The sequence below is a fragment of the Chrysemys picta genome, chromosome 4 (genome assembly GCF_011386835.1).
Source record: "Chrysemys picta bellii isolate R12L10 chromosome 4, ASM1138683v2, whole genome shotgun sequence".
Classification (NCBI taxonomy): Eukaryota; Metazoa; Chordata; order Testudines; family Emydidae; genus Chrysemys; species Chrysemys picta.
The window spans coordinates 7,040,023-7,056,772 of NC_088794.1; the positions used below are offsets into that span (position 1 = coordinate 7,040,023).

At 45.7% G+C, this 16,750-nt stretch overlaps 1 protein-coding gene across 1 annotated transcript; it reads left to right on the top strand.

Moving 5' to 3' along the window:
- Positions 1 to 104: 104 nt before the first annotated feature.
- On the top strand, positions 105 to 16,546 carry LOC101954022 (zinc finger protein 436-like; the record flags this gene model as incomplete). Its single annotated transcript, XM_065590944.1, has 7 exons — positions 105 to 936; positions 2,306 to 2,385; positions 3,832 to 3,896; positions 4,914 to 5,137; positions 12,310 to 12,351; positions 12,868 to 14,570; positions 15,417 to 16,546. Coding segments are annotated over 6 exons (1,542 nt in total), but the record flags the coding sequence as incomplete, so codon positions are not given.
- Between the last annotated feature and the right edge of the window lie 204 nt (positions 16,547 to 16,750).

Consider the following 16,750-nt stretch of genomic DNA (forward strand, 5'->3'; position numbering starts at 1 on the left):
AGCAGAGTTAGGACCAGGTTCTGATCTTAGTGACCCTGGGGTTAGTCCATTTGGAGTCACTCCAGAATTGTATTACTGTACCTGAGATCAGAATATAGCTCTGACTCCATTGTCATCAGTGGGGTCACTCTAGATCAGGGGTCGGCAACGTTCGGCACGCGGCTCGCCAGGGTAAGCACCCTAGCGGGCTGGGCCAGTTTATTTACCTGCTGACGCGGCAGGTTTGGCCGATCGCGGCCCCCACTCGCCACGGTTCGCCGTCCCGGGCTCATGGGGGTGGCAGGAAGCTGTGGCCAGCACATCCCTCGGCCCGCGAGAAAGGATTCTCCACCTTTCAAATCCCAAACGAGGAAAGACCTTACATATGTCCTGATTGTGGGAAGGGATTCAGTCAGAAGTCAAACCTTATTCGGCATCAGAGAACCCACACGGGAGAGAAACCCTACAAATGTGGTAAATGTGGGAAGAGCTTCAATGACAGCTCCAATCGCAATCAACATGAGAAACTCCACCTGCGACTGAAGCCTTTCAAATGTTCTGAATGTGGGAAGAGCTTCAGTCTGAACTCAAACCTCATCCGCCATCAGAGAATTCACACAGGAGAGAAACCTTATAAGTGCCCCAAATGTGGGAAAAGCTTCAGTGAGCGCTCCAGCCTCACTCACCATCAGAGAATCCACACTGGAGAGAAACCCTATAAGTGCTTCACATGTGGAAAAAGCTTTGGGACCATCGGATATCTAAGGATACATCAGAGAATCCACACTGGAGAGAAACCCTATCGCTGCTTGCATTGTGAGAAGAGCTTCAATGTGAATGCCAACTTCATTCGCCATCAGGGAATCCACATCGGAGAGAAGCCTTTTAAATGCAGTACGTGTGAGAAGAGCTTCAGTGACAGCTCCAACCTCACAAAACATATGAGAATCCACAAGGGTGAGAAACTTTTATATATTAGATTTGGCTGAGAATTTTCTCTTAAAATTATTTTTGATTTTTCAGAGAGTACATTTTCTGTTGAAAAAAGTTTCCCTGGGAAATATTTTGAATTTGCTGATATGTTTTGATTTTTCCATTGGGAAAATTGAAACAAAATATTTCAGTTTGAGTTGGTTTGACCTGAATCAATATATTTTGGTTTGTTGAATTGACCCAAAATGTTTTGAGTCAGTTCAACATTAAGCTGCATTTCCTGTGGTACATTGCCTTATGGGAGTGGCAGTTCAGGCCCCCATTCATCCTGTGGCCTGGGCTCCCTGGCTGGACTACATCTCCCATGATGCCACACCATCTCCCTGCTGATCCTGCAGCATGCTGCATTATGGGAGTCACATCGCAGCTGATGCATCATGGGAGTTGTAGCCTACTTAGGGATCCCAGCCCAAAGGGGAAAATGGGGACATTGGACAACTAGCTTTAATGAAGCAATGGATCACCACAGGGAAATGCAGTTTAACATTGAACTGACTCCAGACAACGTGTTTTGGGTCAATTCAACAAGACGATATGAAACATTTCAATTCAGGAATATTGAAATGTTTAGTTTCAATTGAAAATGCCAAAGGAAAACATTTCACCTCTTCTGAATCAAAATTTTCAGAACTTGTTCTGCACCAAGTTTTGCTGTTTCAACTTTTGTCCTGATTCAGGGTGGAAAAAAAAGTTGAAATGTTGGAATTTCCCACCAATATTTTGCTCAGTCTGTTATATACGTGATGAATATGGGAACAGCTTCCATCTGAACGGACACCCAAAAAAGTCTCAAGTGTCCCATGACATCACAGATTTAGCCATTATTTTAACACTAGTCACCTGTGCCCATCTATCTGTATAGATATAATGTGCTACTGCATGGACTGGACTGGTGAAATGGGCTTTAACTCACCTCTTAAATACTTTCTCAGTATGGACTCAGGCCTTCCAGGCATGGAGATTGGGATATGAATTGCAGAAGCCAATTCCAGTGACCCACGACCATTATTATTTTTGTTGGTGGTGGCGTCTGCTCCCATGCTCTAAGGATGTTCCCCAGGATCAGACAGTGTGAGACGAGCTCACTGAGCAGAAACTGGCATTGGAGACGGGGAAGTAGGAGGGAGAGGGATTAGTTGTGGAATGGAAAGGACCAGACGAAGGGTAACTATGGAGTGATGGGTAACACTGCTGTGGTGCTAACCTCAGTCTTTGGGCACTTGGGAGTGGAAGGATTCTGTTGTGTCTGGCCTGCCTACCACATCTCCCCAGAGCTGGGGACAGTCTTGCCTTCAGGATGTATTGCCCTGACCCAATACTTTGCCTTCTGCAGCAGGAGTGAGACGCAGGAGTGAAGGTGCCACTTCAGGCTCCTGGGGAAAGGACAGATGTGACTTGTGTCACAGAGAGAAGGTAGGGGATTGTGTTTGTTCTCGGTGTGTTCTGTCCCCATCATTGTGGTGTCTGGGCACTATCTCACACCGTCAGTGTGTCTGTGCTGTGTGGATGCCCCCAGATGGGACACTGTTTAACTCAGAGGAAATCACACACCTGTGTTTATTTTCTGGGATCAAAGCTCAAGGGATGAGGAAATAGAAGAAGAAGCTGAGAAGTTAGCCGCAGTTCCAGTCAAAATGACTACGTAAAAATGGCCCTTTCTTCCTTGACAGAGCTGGTCCCCATGTATATCGGAGCCAGAACTGCTGACTGGAGTAACGACTTTTTGCTCCTGTTAAGCCTGTAAAGTCAACATAGTGTAGAGAGAGCAAGGAGGAGTCTAATCTGGCTCTGGCATCATCAACAGAACTGACATTAAATTGCCAATTAGTGAAACCCCACTGAAAATTCCCAGACAAAGACTGCTTTAGATAGAAATAATGTTAAGTATGTAGTAGTAATTTAAGGGCAAAAAAAAAAAAAAGACGTTGCAACTATCCCAAAACCAAACACTACAAGCTCAGGGCATTCAGAGTTAAGGTTATATCTACAGGGCCGCCCAGAGGATTCAGGGGGCCTGGGGCAAAGCAATTTCGGGGGCCCCTTCCATAAAATAATGTTGCAATACTATAGAATACTATATTCTCGTGGGGGCCCCTGGGGCAAATTGCCCCACTTGCCTCCCCCTCTGGGCGGCCCTGTATATCTACAAGAAAGCCAAGCATATTAAGATCTGAAAATGCACAGTTAAGGCACCCAGTAACCTTAACGGAGCCCTGGAGTGATGCCACAGAATACCAATACAATTGTGATTAGTTAATTAGAAGAAAACTTCCCACATTTATAGTTTATAAATTAGTTTATAAATTAGTTATAAAGAGTTTATAGTTCTAAATTAAATGTAATTGATTTCAAAGGCACAGATCTTCTTATCACTCATGGTGTCACTGCAGGTCAGGGGCCACCATCTTTGCCAAGGACAGTTTTCATTCCCACTAGGAAAAATGGGAGGTGGTGGCCATTTTGAAAGAGGGTGCTTTTGCTGAAGGACATTTCATAGCCTCATTCTCATTGAGGGGAGGAGAGGAAGCCAGAATGAAGCCTATAGTCCTATGAAAAGTCAGGGGGAGGGGCAACTGCCCCCAGTGCCCCATAGCAAATGATGCCCCTGGTAGTCAGAGCAACAAACTAGGAAGATGCAGCACTTAGCAGCAGCACTTTGAATGGACCAGAGGGAATGAGTTTACCGCAGTCAAGACACAAGATGAGCCAGGCTTGGAAAAGAGTTTTGGCAGTGTGGGCAGGTTGCATGCTGAAGGTTTTGTACAGTACACTGCATCTAGCTAACACCTTTTTCTCATGAGAACCATCCAGCTGAAAATCCTTACTGGAGCCAAGTTAATACAAATGTGTTTGTTTTAGGATTTTGCAGAAGAAGTAAAACCAGAGATTTTGCCAGGCTCAGAGAAGAATCCGAAATTGTACAGGTCAGAGATGGGGCGTTATTTAAGTGGAGCTGGTAGTAACACATAGAACTAAGGTTTCCTGACACTTTCCATTATGAGACCCTGTTTTCAGTTGCTTAGAATTTTGCCATAATTTAAGTTTAACATTTTTCCACCCTGGGTGTCTGCCTGAGCTAAATTTCAGATAAATGGTTTATTTGTTTCTGAAAATAAAAGTAGGGGCAAGTGTTGTTTAGTCCATGTTAAAAAATTCTTACAACTGTTTCCTTGAGAAGCTTTAGCACCTCCATGCTTTAGAGCAGGGACTCGAAATTTGGTAAGGGGTTTTTTTCTGTTCTTTTGAAAATCCACCTAAATTTGGCCCAAGTTACGTCTATGAAAAAATCACAGGTCAGACATGCTCTATTGGGGGAGGGTCTGTTTAGACTTATAAAAATGGTAGGAGATGTTTCAGACCCATAAGACATGTTTGTTTAGGTCAGTCAAAACGGAGATGGAAGAATTAGTATGTCTAGCTGTACATTGTCTAGATCTGATTCTGCCATTGGACTTGTTAGGCGCTAAAATCAGTGTCTTTTCCAAGTTAACTTTTAGACAATCAGTGTAGGAGGGTCTAGTGGGTAAGATTTGGGGGGGTGGGGGTAGTCCTGGTCTCTATCCCTGGCTCTGGGGTTTAGGGTCTAGTGGTTATGGGGGTGGGAGTCAGGACTCTTGTGTTCTATACCCAGCAATGCAATTTTTGGTAAGTTTATTTCTCTCAAATAAAAATTAAGTGTGTGTGGAGAATTACAGTGCATGAACCCTGTACCCATACTGGGGGGACCTCAACTGGATAGTAAAATATATATATATTTTTTAAAATAGGGCAAATAACCCCTTTTATCCTGTCCTCTGCCCCCACCCAATCACTCACTCTGCTGGGCCTGTAGTCTCTGTGCCTGTTTCCCAGCCCATCACACCATGGGAATGATAAAACTGATGGGCACTTTGCATTTAGTGTTGTTTAACTCTCTTCTTCCCTCTCTCTTTGATGTGCAGGGTTCACTTCCCCCAGGCAGGCTCCTTCAGATGCTCTGAAACTGAACTGGGGTTCGAGGTGAGGGCAGCCGTGACTCTCAAATACAACTATGAATCCTGGCGTTGTTGTCAGACAGAACTGGACATGCAGCAGTGGATGATCGCTGGCCCTTTGTTCAACATCTGGGCGGAACCGGTTGGGGCTGTGGCAGCTCTGCACCTCCCCCACTTCATGTGCTTTGCAGGTATGGCAGATAAATAATGACTATAAAAGCTCTATAAACCCATAGATCTCAGTGATTTTGTAACAAACCATGACTGCAAACGCCCACAAACACCATAAGTATCAGCAGAGACTGAATCCAAGACTTTCAGCACCGGAGGGCGGGGGGCCGACAGACCTAGGGCAAAAGTCAAAGAGCTGAAGGACTGAGTCCTTTGGTTCTTGGTAAATAAGAAGCTACTGTAGTTGCTGGGTCCAGCATGATCATGGAATTAAGATCACGCGCACTAAAGTCAGGTATGACACTTTACAAAGAATTGGATGAGGTGGTTTGATTTAGCTCTGTTGATATGGACTGTCCTGTGCTCCCATTTACCAGGAGTTAGTGTATATGGACCGTCACTAATACACAGGGTCTGTGCTATGCCCTGGCCTGTAAGCTGTCCCTTAGAGGAACCCCGTCAGTGTGCCAGTCCCCCAAGGGCTCACACTTTTCCAAAAGGGTAGGTCATGTGGCCCCAGTGCCTCCAAAACTGAGCCTCTGGGCTCCAGCCCTCCTGTTCCGCACCGTGAGCTCTGCCTGGCGAGTCCCACTGAGGTAGAATCTGTTCAGAGACCTTTACCCTCTTCAGGGACCAGTGTAGGTCAGCAAGTATCTGCAGTGACACGAGGCAGCCTGTTCACAAGGGAATAGGTTGGAATAGTCTAGTGGAACACAGCATGGGGAAGTCCTTGGGTTAGTATAGAGCAGAGGTTCCCAAACTGTGGGGTGCAGCCCCCTAAGGGAGCACGGAGGAACATTCGGAGGAGGCATGGCTGGGTCTCAGGACAGCCCCCATGGGAGGTGGGGCGAAGTGCCACCTAGCTCTGCTCCTGGCCCCGGCTGCCGGCCTGAGCTGAGCTGCCGCTCCCAGCCCTGCCCCAGCCTCTAGCTGTGGTCCCAGCCTTGGCTCCCTTACCCCTGTCCACGTCCCCCACCTCCCAGGGCCACGGCCCCACTCCTGGCCCCGGCTCCAGGGGAGGCATGGACAGAGGTATGGGGGGCATGAGGTAAAAAGTTTGGGGACCACTGACATAGAGAAGCAAAAATTAAGACATAGTCCAGACGGACCAAAGCCAGGGCTGCCCTTTGAGCCGTAGTGCTGTAGGAAACATCTTCACTTCCTTTCTTTGTCCCTTTTTTTTGTCCCAGTCCAGGTGAGTGGTCGGTGTCTCTGAGCCCCACGCTTAGCACAGGTACATGACACCTCTGTCCACTGTCCTCTGCTGCAGCAAAACCCCACCACGTTCACATGTTCCACCCATTTGAGCCTCCCGTTGCTAAGCGTTAATCGTTCAGTCACTGGGGTTCCCATTGTCTTCCCGGATCCTTGACTGATCTGTGAATGTTCCAGCCAGTCCTAATGGCTCATTCATACCACCCCAGACAGTTACATGACCCAAATTCCATACGTCTCTGGCTCTCCCCCAGGAGGGACTTTAACTCTTTGCACCCTCTGGATAGCAACACCAAGCCAAATAATTGGATTACCACACAAATAATTCATAAAAATATTACAGGCAAGTAATATTTTTATATTATAATATTTTTATTATAGGTCTCAGAATGAGGGTGTGTGAGACATGAATAAAGGGGCAGGATCAGGAACCAGACTGGGACTCAGTCACTGTTCAGTCCCTCCTCTCCACCCTTGCTCCATGGTGGGCGGGAGGGGGGAAGTAAATCTGTGTCAGCCCTATACTCGGTGCAGATCACTTCTCCTGTAAGCCAGCTCACCCGACCATCAGCAGCTCAGTCCCCCATGCACCAATGAGTAGTTATACAACAAACAAGAGTCCTGACTCCTAGTCTCCTGCTCCCTTCCCCCCCACGTAACTGAGAAGAGAGCCTAGGATTCCTGGGTCCCCGCCCCTTGCTCTAAACCTTGGGCAGTGCTGTCATGTAACAGGTAAAACAGAACCTCATTCTCTTTGGTGTCAAGTATCAGAGGGGTAGCCGTGTTAGTCTGAATCTGTAAAAAGCTGTCTTGCATCTGAAGAAGTGAGGTTCTTACCCACGAAAGCTTATGCTCCCAAAACTTCTGTTAGTCTCAAAGGTGCCACAGGACCCTCTGTTGCTTTTTACTCATTCTCTTTGACATCCATTCCCAGGGGGAGAGGCTGGCGTCTCCCAGATGCGAATGGCCCATTTTGTTGATGGGAAGATGACACTGGAGGAGCCAACGTGAGTGATGCCTTTCCACGCTGTGCTGGAGAACCCCCGTTTCTCCTTTTGGGGAGCTATTTTGAAAATAGGAATATCTATGCTATCTAGTCCAATCCACGGTATCACACTGCTTTACCGGGCACTCAGGGCTGAAAATATAACTCTCCACCTCTACTTGATACCTGACATCCTTCCATTGAGAAAGGTAACTGAGACTCAACAAGAGTGAGCCAGATTCACTGTTTACCATACAGCACATAGCCTGGAATAACTCAGAACATCCTGTAACATGCACGGTTGTGAGATAGCTGCACAAAGAGAAGTGTAGCCAAGGTTGTTTCTAAATTCCATGTGATTCTATATGCTTTTTACTCTCTGAAATATGATATTCTATCTAGGAAGTGATATGTGTGGACTGTTAAAGGTGACCCGTGAGAGATTTTTTAAAAAAATTAGGGGGGCAGTGGGAGGTGTTTAATGACATATAAAGAATTCCTGTAAGACTATTTACTATCAATTTTTTCCCTGTTTGTTTTATAACTTACAAATTTCAGAAATGTCAAGTCTGGTCTTCACTGGTTTTGCTGGAGGATCACTGAGAGGTCTAAGTTGTGCATGTTACTGCTGCTACTATCTTAAGTGAAAAGAGGAGTGTGTTGAATCTTTAACACAGGATTACTCAAATTAGTCATTCAAAGTAAATCTTTTTTTTTTTTTTTTAAATCATTTGGGTAAATTTTTTGTCAACAGTTCAACTTTCACTCTGATGTCATCACCTACACTTGCTGTCCAGTCATCATAGAATAAAAAACCCAGCCAAATAAATTTTTAAATAAACCATTTCAGGCCTTTGTTAGCAATCATAACGGAGGGAGGGGGAAGGCAATAGACCTATTTTTTCCCCCTCCAGTTGCAGGTCACCTTGAATAAAAAAAAATGGAGTGAATGAATTATGCCTGCAAACCTTCTATTCCAATAACACTAAAATGTTTAAAGTTAGAACTTCAAAAATGGCTTGTTTTGTACATTTTGATTCTTAAACATCAATTCCATTTTGAAATAAGTTTGTTCACTAGTTTAGAGATGTAATGTTTCAATCTGACACATTCACATATGCTTTAGAATTTTTCTGCCTTCTTACGTCAGGAGGGCATATTAAGGGCACCTCAGATTAAGACCAGACCGCACAATCAAAGGAATAAAAGTTGAAGATAACAGATTGAAAGACAGCAGCCTACAGCTGGTATTGTGCTGTTCATAACTGTAGAACAGACTGAGACAACTCTTTCCTGGAATTTGAGACCTGGTTTACATCTCTAATGTAAGATCGAGCTGTAAAATAATTAGGGAAAAATCTGATGACATCATTATATCTGTTGGAGATTTGCGGGTTCATTCTCTAACCAGAATTTTAGCTGGAAAGGGGGAAAAATTAAGATTATCTAAACCCCAAAGGAGTAAGGACTTGGGGTAAAGTTTTCAGAAGCACCCAAGTGGCTTAGGAATTGTCGTAGGGTCCCCATCTCAGAGCACCCCCCATGGCATAGGTTGGCCCTGCAGGTATTCCACCCTCAGTTTCCCCTTCTCAGAATACTTCTCCAGCACTCTCTGAGGCTAGTAACACCCACAGCACGGGGCAACTTATTAATATGGATGTCTCAAATCACAAAATAAAGTTCAATGCCATTGGTTCCAGCTCTACCACCTTCTGTGACTCCAGGCTCTTTATGAATCTACACCTTCCTTCAGACTGGAGGGCTCTCACTCTTACCCCAGGAGTCCCCTGCTAGAGTCCAAAGCGCCCATACAAAGGGCCAACACAAACAATGTCCTCCCACCCTGGGCCCATAGAAAGTACCCTGGAAAGTTCAAAGAGAGACATTCTCTCGGGAGGAGAGTGAGAGGTAAACAGAGACCCCAGGGTCTGCTGGGGTTGTCTGGAGAAGTTAGGCCTGCCTAGGTAACCATTATGGGTTAGTAGGACTATAGGTAAAATACAGAGACCATGTGGGTGAGGTAATATCTACTATTGGACCAACTTGTGGTGTTGAGAGATACATGCTTTTGAGGTAAAATAGACATGCCTGTAGGCGATATGTAGTTTTAAAATCCTTTCCACTGAAGCTTTCGTTCCTACTAAATAAACAAACAGTACTTTTGTTTTAAGAAAACAACGAGGAGTCGGGTGGCACCTTAAAGACTAACGGATTTATTTGGGCGTAAGCTTTCATGGGTAAAAAACCCACATGCATCTGAAGAAGTGGGTTTTTTACCCACAAAAGCTTATGCCCAAATAAATCTGTTAGTTTTTAAAGTGCCACTGGACACCTTGTTGTTTTTGTGGATACAGACTAACCCGGCTACCCTCCTCCTTGTTTTAAGAAGACTCTCTGGTCGCTATAAACCACTAGTCATAGTCTCCTGAAGGGAAGACCAGCATTTTTTAAGAACATAAGAATGATCCTTTTAGCCCAATATTCTGTCTTCTGAATATTCTGTCTTCAGTCAGAGGCTTAGGGACACCCTGAGTATGCAGTCGCATCCCTGACCATCTTGGCTAGTAGCCATTGATGGACCGATCCTCCATAAACTTATCAAATTTTTTTTTTGAACCCAGTTATAGTTTTGGCTTTCATGACATCCCTGAGCAACGAGTTCCATAGGTTGACTGTGCATTGTGTGAAGATATTTCATTTTGTTTGTTTTAAACCTGCTGCCTATTAATTTCATTGGGTGACTCCTGGTTCTTGTGTTATGTGAAGGGGTAAAAAAAATTTCTTACTCACTTTCTCCACAATAATTATAATTTTATAGACCTCTATCATATCCCCCCTTAGTCATCTCTTTTCTAAGATGAATAATTCCAGTCTTTTTAATCTCTCCTTGTATGGAAGCTGTTCCATACCCCTAATCATTTTTGTTGCACTTCTCTGTACTTTTTTGAGATGGGGTGACCAGAACTGCATGCAGTATTCCAGGTGTTGGCATAACATGGATTTATATAGTGGCATTATGATATTTTCTGTCTTATTTTCTCTCTCTCTCGTCTAATGGTTCCTAACATTCTGTTCGCTTTTTTGACTGCCTCTGCACATTGAGCAGATGTTTTCAGGGAACTATCTATAATGAATCCCTGATCTCTTTCTTGGGTGATAAGTAATTGAGAACCCATCATTTGTTTGTATAATTGGAATTATGTTTTCCAATGTGCATTACTTTGCTTTTATCAACACTGAATTTCATCTGCTATTTTGTTGTTTTCATCTGCCTTTCACAGTTTTGTGAGATCTTTGTAATTCTTCACAGCGAGCTTTGAACTCCCTGAGTAATTTTGTATAATTTGCAAACTTAGCAACCTCACTGTTTACCCCCTTTTCCAGATCATTTATGAATATGTTGAATAGGACTGGTCCCCAGTACAGACCCCTGGGGGACACCATTATTTACCTCTCTCCATTCTGAAAACTGACCATTTATACCTACCCTTTGTGTCCTATCTTTTAACCAGATACTGATCCATGAGAGGACCTTCCCTCTTATCCCATGACAGCTTACTCTGCTTAAGACCGTTTGGTGAGGGACCTTGTCAAAGGCTCTCTGAAAATCTAAGTACACTATATCCATTGGATCCCCCTTGCCCACATGCTTGTTGACCCCCTCAAAGAATTCTAGTAGATTGGTGAGGCATGATTTCCCTTTACAAAAACCATCTTGACTCTTCTCCAACAAATCGTGTTCATCTGTGTGTCTGATAATTCTGTTCTTTACTGTAGTTTTAACCAATTTGCCTGGTATTGAAGATATTCATCCATCTGACTCCTACGGGCTACCACAATACAAATACTAAAATGGGGGAAATACACTGAAATTGGGTGTAGCAGTCCTAATTACGCAATCCACAACAGATCCCTGGCCCGTGCTCAAATTGAGGTAGAAAGACTGCTACCAGGACTGCACTGTGCTAGGGATTGTCTCTGTCCCAAAGAGCTGGCAATCTGAGCCAGAAGCCGACCTGGTGCTGGGTGTTCGGGGGTCGCAGTGGGTCGGCCATTAGAGAGGCAGTGGCTGGCTGACCCTAGAAGGAAGCAGAGGCAGACGAGCCAGCTGCTTATTGGGCACCAGGCTGCGTGTCTGGTTGGGGATGTCTGCTAAAGCCCATGAATTGTATGTTCCTCCTGCTGGTCAGGGAAGCAGGACACGGTGTCTGTTTCTGGGCATAAACAGATGACACCAAAAGTATACCGGACTTCTATCACTGATCGCTCGTCCAAACTGAAACTACCCTGCAGGGCTCAAAATTACAGCTTTCTGCCCAGCCAACGGAGCAACAGTATTACAGACATTTACAATGCGCTGAGCTTATCATCCTGTACTGGGCATTTGATGTATCCATAATAATAACCAGAAGCTAAAAGCCTGAAGCAACAGCTGTGTGTGCTTGTCATCTTGAGATCACTTACTGCTGTTTTAATTACAACACATTCGTTGTTACAGTGGGTTTGTTCGTAGATTTCTTGAAAAAGTAATAAGGAAAAAGATTTTAAAAACACAAGCCTAGCGGGCACCTTGGGCAGAGTCAGCGGTGACATAAGTGCTGTTGTACAGAGACATGTCACTGGGTGCACACGGTAACTTGCACTCACCAGATGCCAGATGAGTGTATGTGTGTTCAGTGTGTAAATTTCTGCTATTTGGTGTTCTGTGGGGGGATACAGAGCAGCTGTCTAAGAACACAGGCATTGCCACACCTGTTGAGTCTGATATCTGGGTACAGTCTCTGACAGTGGCCAGGAACAGATCCTTCAGGGGACTCTGAATAACTCATTAACTGGTGTATCATTCTCTCAGCTCCAAAGATAATCACACTGCCATGTGACTGGCTTACCCAATCAGATCTGCAAGTGCCCTGTATGGTGTGAGGCGAGCAGAGTAAACAGAAAATTATGATAAAAAAGTTTGTTTCATTCTTATTCCCTCCCCCCTTCCAGGTGACATTACGCACAGTTCACCATCAACAGAACGCCACACAGGTCAGTTCATCTCCCCTGATTTACAGAGCCCTTATTTTAGTAGAACAGAAATTACAGAAGAAAAAAGACCTAACGAGTCAATGGCAGAACCAGGACTCCTATTCTCCCCCTGTACTGTAACCACTAGGCAGTAGTCCTGCCCTGACCCAGGATTCTAATTCAGAGCAGGTTCAGGGAGTGAGTGGACATCAAAAGAGGGATGCGGGTGTGGGGGGGGAATTCTGACAGGAAAGAAGAGAGGCTTTGGGCGTTGGGAGGTATTCCAGCGAGGAGGAGGTATCTGTGGGAGGGGACAGCAGAGGCATGGGGAGGGGTGAGCAAAGGGGAACCACACAGACTGGACCAGAGGCAGTGAGGCACTGAGTACAGAGCACTGGGATTGCGAGGAGGTACCAAGCATTTGCTGTAGAGGAGAGAGGTGTTACATGAAGGGGGAGAGCCTGGGAGTGAAGGAGAGCGGGGAATGGTACCTGAGTGGGGAGTGGCTGGACTGGACTTTGTTGGCCCATGTTCTAGGAGGTGGCACAGGGAAGACAATGAGAGATCGCCTCCTGGACACCCTGAAAAACCTCCGAGAGGCAGAGCTGAAGGAGTTCAAGAGCAAACTGACTGACATCAAGCTGGAAAAGGGATATCACAGCCACATACCTCGAGGTGACCTGGAGAAAGCAGAGCCGGTGGAGCTCACTGAGCTGCTGATCGGTCACTACGGGGAGCACTATGCAGTGAGGGTGACCACGATGGTGTTGGAAGCTATCAACCAGAGAGACCTGACAGAGAGACTTCTCAGGGCAACAGTGGCTGGTCAGGAATGAGCCAGTGGGGGAAGATCAGCCTCCTCTCTACAGGGGATCCCACTGCGTCTTCATCTCTGCATCCTCCCTGTTCTCTGAATTCTAAGCACCACTCAGACGGAATATACTCCTCTCTTTGTAAGTCAGAACCCTTGGGAACTGCATACAAAGCCAGTTCCTTTCCGAGTTCACGTTTTTCTGACCCTTTAGGATAAGGTTTCACTTTAATTGTCTCTCAGTCCCCCCCTTCCCCCAAACTCTTTTCAACCCCCCACTCCTATCTGCAACCTGCAGTTTTGATTTTATTATCCCCCTACCCACTTGAATACATTTGTTCTCTATTTATCATTCCACTAGTAACTCTGCAGGGTGTTAAACAGCAGCTATTAAAGTTAGACATTTTTAAATCACCACATCCAGGTAACTTGCATCCAAGAGTTTTAAAAGAGCTGGCAGAGGAGTGCTAATGTTGATTTTCAATAACTCTTGGGAAGTTCAAGAAGACTGGAAGAAAGGGAATGTTGTGTCAGTATTTTAGCAGGGCAAATGGGATGACCCAGGTAATTCTAGGTTGGTCAGCCTAACATCAATCCTGGGCAAGATAATGGCACAGCTGATATTGGACTTGATTCATAAAAAATGTAATTAAGGTAATAAAATTAATGCTAATCACAGTGGGTTTGTGGAATATAGATCCTGTCAAACCCACTTGATACTCTTTTTTCATGAGATTTCAAGTTTGGCTGATAAAGGTAATAGTGTCGATGTAAGATCCATAGACCTGTCTATACTACAAAGTTATGTCAGCGTAAGTCAGCTTGTTTTAGCTTAGTTTTACATGTGTCCACACCTGCATTAGTCTCCTGCTAACATAACATCACCTCTCCAGATGACCGAGCCAGAGCTGACCTATTTCTAGTCTAGACACTGCATTACCTATGTTGATCCCAACGGTTCTCCGGCAGCTGTCCCACAATGCCCTGGTTGCCCCCGTGACCGTGACCATTCTGGTCGCTATTGTGAAATCCGTTGCCCAGGGGCCTCAGACACCAGCAGTCTCCTTCCGTCCCCTTGGAAAAACTTTGTTGTGTTTTGGAAATGCCTTTTCCTGATTGTCCACCTTGGCAAGCATGCAGCAGGCCAGGGAGACCACCACCACCACATCTGGGGCTCCCCTGCAGACCTGCCACTTCTACAATGAACTACACCCCCTACCAGCACCCGAAATCTGACCAGGGCCACTTTGCAAGAGCTAGCCATGGGATCCCCCACAATGCACAGTGAGGAGGAGGAGAAGGGGGTGAGCAGCAGAGGGGAATACAAAACATGCTGGGAGCCAGGAGCTGCTTGAAACTCTGCCGGAATTGAGCCAGTCCCATCACACGAGCGCAGATGAGCCCGGGGATGACGGTGAAGGGAGCTTAGGTACGTGTATCGGTACATTACTCCTCATGTTCAGAAGAGCACCGGGAATACAATTAAAATTAATATTCTGGAATACATTATCGTTGCCACTTCAATCAACTGCTATATGCTAGGAAATGAATTCCAAAAGATTATTGTAGCAGTCCTAATTACGCAATCCACAACAGATCCCTGGCCCGTGCTCAGATTGAGGTAGAAAGAAGAGGTGGAGGCCGTGTTCACCTTTCCTTTTTCCTGTTTTTGCTAGGCATGGAGGACGACAGTTTTCCTCGTGCAGAGTACTATGTTCATCCATACAGTGACGGCCCTTGTACTGTCAAGAGATCTCAATGAAACTTTCATGGAGATACTGTACAATCCTCCCCAAATCACTGTGAGGGATGGTAGCCTTGTTTCTTCCCCCACGGTAGGAGACATTCCCGTGCCACTCTGCAGGGAGATCCACTGGCACACTGCATTAAGTGGGCTAGCAGCATAGGCTTGGGCAGCTTAGGGACGCTACCAGCAGCTGCATTCTCTGAACTTTGGTCATTCTCAGGAATGAGATATCAGCCAAAATCACCACTGCCTGTGAAAATAGTGACAATATTCAATTCACTGCATTTTCCCTTTACTTATACCCAGGGGCTGCTGGCATGAAAACCTCCAGTGTAATGGGTTCCCATCTTCCCATACTCCTCTGTACTCTGGTTTGAGCTGCAGAGCCGCATTGTGATGGGCTGTCCCAAAGCTAAAGTGACCATTTGCATTATTAAATAAAGATCTTGGTGGGAATAACATAAGGGGAGTTTTCCCCCTTCTGCTCCGACTGTAAATCTAAGTGATTCAGTCTGTTTTTATCAGCAGCTTCTGCCGGGGTGCCCTTGAGAGGTGCCCCCTCCACGCCCGCTGAGCACCTGAACGCTCGCGTGAAGAAAGAAGCAGTCCAGGGAGATGTTCCAAGATTCTCCAGTCCACTGCAGCTTGTGACTGCAAACACAGGGAGTGGAGGGGGCTGAATGATCAAGAGCAGAGTGAAAGACAAAGATGGAGAGGTCGGATGCAGGAAGAGAGGCAAAGGGGCCAAGAGGTGCAGTGGGAAGTGCATCAGGACATGAAGGCCCAAACCCGTCTCCAACTACTGGGGCGTATGGTGGCAGACACCTTTGCTATAAAGCATGTAAGACTCCACATGCGTCATCTTCGAGGATGACTCAGAACAGTATACGTTCTGAGAAGACATCAATGCCGTTAACAATCAAAAACTCACTCAACTAGGGGGCAGATCCTCACAACATATGTCCAAGTGTTCCCTTCACCCAACCACACCTGTCACTAACATTGACGATGGATGCAAATGGTCAAGAGGATTATGGAGCTAAATGCCCAAAGACTCCAGACACAGCAGCCTTTCCATCCCGTGGAAAACTCCATCGTTTCTGCTCCCTATACCCCCAGAAGAACAGGTGACAGCGTCACATGAACTGGGGTGGTGGAACCGGGAGAAGTGGTGGTGGGGGGGGGGAAGCACATTCACAATGCAAATATTCAGGGGGGTCTGCCCCCATGTAAACTTGTGCATGCACAGTAGGATGGGGCAGGGAGGTGAAGGGGTGGTGTTAAATAGGTCTTGGAGCAGTGGGAAGTTCCAGAAGACTGGCAGAAAGCAAATCTTGTGCCAGTATTTTAAAAGGGTAAATGGAATGACCCAGATAACTATAGGCCTGTCTGACATCGATCTCAGGCAAGATAATGGAGCAGCTGATAGAGGACTCGATTTATAATAATTAAAGGAGAGTAAGGAGATAAGTGCAAATCAGCATACGTCTCTGGAAACCAAAGACTGTCACATTAACTTAATAGCTTTTTTTTTGACAAGATTACAGGTTTGGTTGATAAAGGTAATTGTGTTGATGTGATCGACTTCTGTAAGGCATTTGACATGATACTGCACAAAATTTTGATTACAAATATATAAGGATATAATATTAACGTAACTATAGTGCCCTCATGGAGAAGATGGAGTCTGCTCCACAGGTGGCTCTGTGTATCCGGGTTGGTTTTACCGCTGCAGTGCCTCCTGCTGGTTGTTTTGGGAATTAGCTCCTTCAGCACTGTGCCTTCGCTAGTGGTGTCTCACTCACCCTTACTCAGTCTCCATCATCCTCACAGTGGGACTCACATCATTCCCAGACCACGGT